We start from the raw sequence: 3,399 nt of genomic DNA on the forward strand, positions 1-3,399 counted from the left end.
ACAGTGGTGAGTGGTCAGCTGTAGGATTCATCACTGTGAACCACTGCGTGAAAAGAGAGCACCGCCCAACGTGGGACTCAAACCCACAACCCTGAGATGGAGAGTCTCATGCTCTAGCGACTGAGCTCGTCAGGCGACTAGTTGTGTAGTGATGAAGGACGACTGTAATGTCCTACACAGGAGACCTTCAGGGACCACGGTTGACTGTGGCTATTTGAAGCTCCATCCACAGTTGCTATGGATACAGGAGCAGAAGCAGAACTCTTTCAGAACCATGACATCATCACAAGAACAGCTGATAGAAGACAGGATGATAAGAATGATAAGAAGATGATAAGAAGTGGAGGAGTTTGTTTTGTCAGACAGAGAAGTGACTCAGGTTTCTGAGTGAGTTCTGTCAGAGCCTCTTCAGCTTGTGTGTCTCATCAGGTCTTTCTGGGCCGTTCACACCTGGTTAACATCTGTTTCAGGTTGTTGGGATTAATGGTTGGTTATTAGCATTAAATTACTGTAATAGATTACTGAAAGTAATATATTACTGGAAGTAATTTATGAAAAATTTAAATTATTAATGGAAGTAAACGGTTATTTACTCATCAACAACTCCTAAAGTAATTGAGTAATTACTGCCAAGATAATAAATGATCAAAAATCATTTATTAATGAAAAATTATTAATTTGAATAAATTCATTATTTATTTATTGATTAAAAAAAGGGGGGGCACCACCAGATAAACTGGAAATAGCTAATACCAAAATATCAGTCTTGTTTGTATAAAGGTTTACTTAAGTAAGTTAATATTTCTGTAAAAAATAACAATCTTATATAAAAGGGGAGGTGTGAGATCCGAGCACAGACTGTTACAAACCAGTGAATTGTCAACAATAAATACACAATAATCACCAAGAATCGTTCAGTTCAGCTAACAGGCGTTTATTAACAAAAATGTATTAATTCATAAATAATTCTGAAATCATCTCATAAATCAACACATTCAAATAGCAAACGACATCTAACACGGAGATTAAATCTATTAAACAGCAAACACTATGTACAAAGAGTGTGTGTGTGTGTGTGTGTGTGTGTGTGTGTGGGGGGGGGGGGGGGGGGGGGGGGGGGGGGGGGGGCTGTGGCCTGGAGTGATGAGTGGAATGGGTGAAATGACCTTGAATGTCCACTAGAGGGAGGCAGACGTTGGCGGGTCAGTGTGGTGACCCTGACGACCACTAGGGGCGTGCGGCGGCGCACAGAGGGAGAGCGCAATGGCCTGATGTGTCCACCAGGAGGATGTCAAAAGGAATTGCAATGACCCACGCGACCACTAGAGGCGTTAACTCGCTCTTTCTGGGGGCCGCTGTGGTTGCTTAGCGACCAGATAAACAAGACGCCCATTGCGCGAGTATTCGCGAGAGCGGTCTCGGAACGACGCGGTCTCACCTACTCCCGTAAAGACTGGTGGATTTTGGTGGGGGTCACGTGACCAATGGAGAAATTTTCCAGTGGCGACCACATGTTCCTTTGTCCGGAGGGGGTGAGCCATGGAGGCCAGGCCCAACACAATGAACCAATACATGAAGAGGAGCAGGAGGAGGAGGAGGAGCAGGAGGAGGAGGAGCAGGAGGAGGAGTAGGCCAAGGAGCAGGAGGACGAAGAGGAGGAGGAGGAGGAGGAGGAGGCCAAGGCGGATGAAGAGGAGGAGGAGGAGCGGGCCGAGGAGGAGGAGCGGGCCGAGGAGTAGGAAATGAGGAGGAGGAGCAGCAGGAAGAGGAGGAGGAGGAGCAGGAGGAAGAGGAAGAGGAGGAAGAGGACGAGGAGGAGGAGAAGGAGCAGGAAGAGGAGGAGGAGGAGGAGGAAGAGGATGAGGAGGAGGAGCAGGAGTAGGAGGAGGAGGAGCAGGAAGATGAGGAGGAGGAAGAGCAGCAGGAAGAGGAGGAGGAGGAGGAGCAAGAGGAGGAGGAGGAGGAGAAAGAGGAGGAGGAGGAGGAGGAGGAGGAGGAGGAGGTTCAGTCCACACAGTGATGGTTCTGCGTCACATCCAGACGAACCCTGGTTCGATGCTGGACTCTCACAGCGTCCTCTCTGCTCTCCTCACTGGCTCTTCAGAACACATAGCGTCTCCGACCTGACATGTCCATCACCCAGAAAGGCAGAGAGCTCCCCCTCCAGCTGCAGAGAGTTGAGAGAGATGAGAGGTGATGAGGAGAGTCTCTGTGGAGCAGCCAGGACTTCAGTCCTGTCCACAGCAGCAGCTCAGAGCTCATGAAGGACCACCACTGTCAGACCAACACAACAAGCCTGAGGCTCCTCTGATTGGCTGACTGTGTCCTCTGCTGTCCAATCCTGAAGCTGCTCAGCGTTCTCCTCTCACAGCCTCACTGAGCAGTCAAACTCTGGATCTTTGTTCTCACACTAACTGTGTTTAGTAGAAACCTGCTGGAAGCAGCATGGACTCACTCCAACATCTACTGACCAGAGAGTCTGCAGGCTGCAGTCTGGACTCTGCTGAAGACCAACAAGCTGCTGCACATCTGGATCCTCAAGGTCGTTGTAACCCAGGTCGAGCTCCTTCAGGTGGGAGGGGTTGGACTTCAGAGCTGAGGCCACAGAAGAACAGCTGATCTCTGACAACCTGCAGCCCCTCAACCTGAATAAAGAGAGAAAGCAGCAGAATGAATGAGGAGAACCAATCAGATGTGTTGATGGAGAAATGAGCAGCTCCACATTACTGTGTCCTGATCAATGAGCTGTTCTGTTGTTGTGGATCTTCATCACACTTGTTGGGGCCGTAGATTCAGTGAAATGTTTCTCCTAGTTTCTCCCCCAAAAGGAAAACATCAGCCACAATGGATAGGCCATAAAACAGCAGGGGAGCGAGCCAGACCCCGGAAGTGGCCAATGAGGATCCTTGAATCCGACCCGAACACAGCAGGGGTCCAAACCCAAGTTGGTGAGACTCACTTTCTATCAACACTCTCAGCTGTTCAATCCGACCATGGAGGGAGAAACATCTTTCCCTCATCAGGATGGTATTAGAGAGCACCAAGCAGAAACAAAGAGACAGAACCAACGCCAGCCCGCTGGACGAGCAGGACCCAGTTTGGACTACATCTTCTGTTTTCCACTATTTTTCCTGTTTTTGGGAGATTCTGGAGACCAGAGCCAGCGTCGTCTCCTCCCAAGATCATCCTCTCAGTTGCACTCCTGCAGCTGGAGCCAGGCCTCTGAATTCAGGACGCTGAAATCAGACCCGGTAACAACCAGTTACCACCGCCTCCCAGAACCAACAGCACCACGGACGGTGCTGTTCAGCACCAAAGAACTATCAGGGTGAGAGCTTTTGTCTGGGCAGAGAATAGTTAGAATGATGTTCTGTTGAAAATGCAAAGTGTTTCCATGTG

The 3,399-nt window shown here is 49.2% G+C and overlaps 1 protein-coding gene across 1 annotated transcript; it reads right to left on the minus strand.

Moving 5' to 3' along the window:
• Positions 1-922: 922 nt before the first annotated feature.
• On the minus strand, positions 923-3,009 carry LOC308127966 (ribonuclease inhibitor-like; the record flags this gene model as incomplete). The annotated part of the gene is made up of 3 exons (XM_080493623.1): positions 923-2,167; positions 2,472-2,645; positions 2,993-3,009. The coding sequence occupies 3 exons, from the start codon at positions 3,007-3,009 to the stop codon at positions 2,101-2,103; spliced, it is 258 nt and encodes an 85-aa protein (XP_080349749.1). The 3' UTR covers positions 923-2,100.
• Positions 3,010-3,399: the final 390 nt, after the last annotated feature.

The sequence above is a fragment of the Lipophrys pholis genome (genome assembly GCF_963383615.2).
Source record: "Lipophrys pholis genome assembly, contig: SCAFFOLD_35, whole genome shotgun sequence".
Lineage (NCBI taxonomy): Eukaryota > Metazoa > Chordata > Actinopteri > Blenniiformes > Blenniidae > Lipophrys > Lipophrys pholis.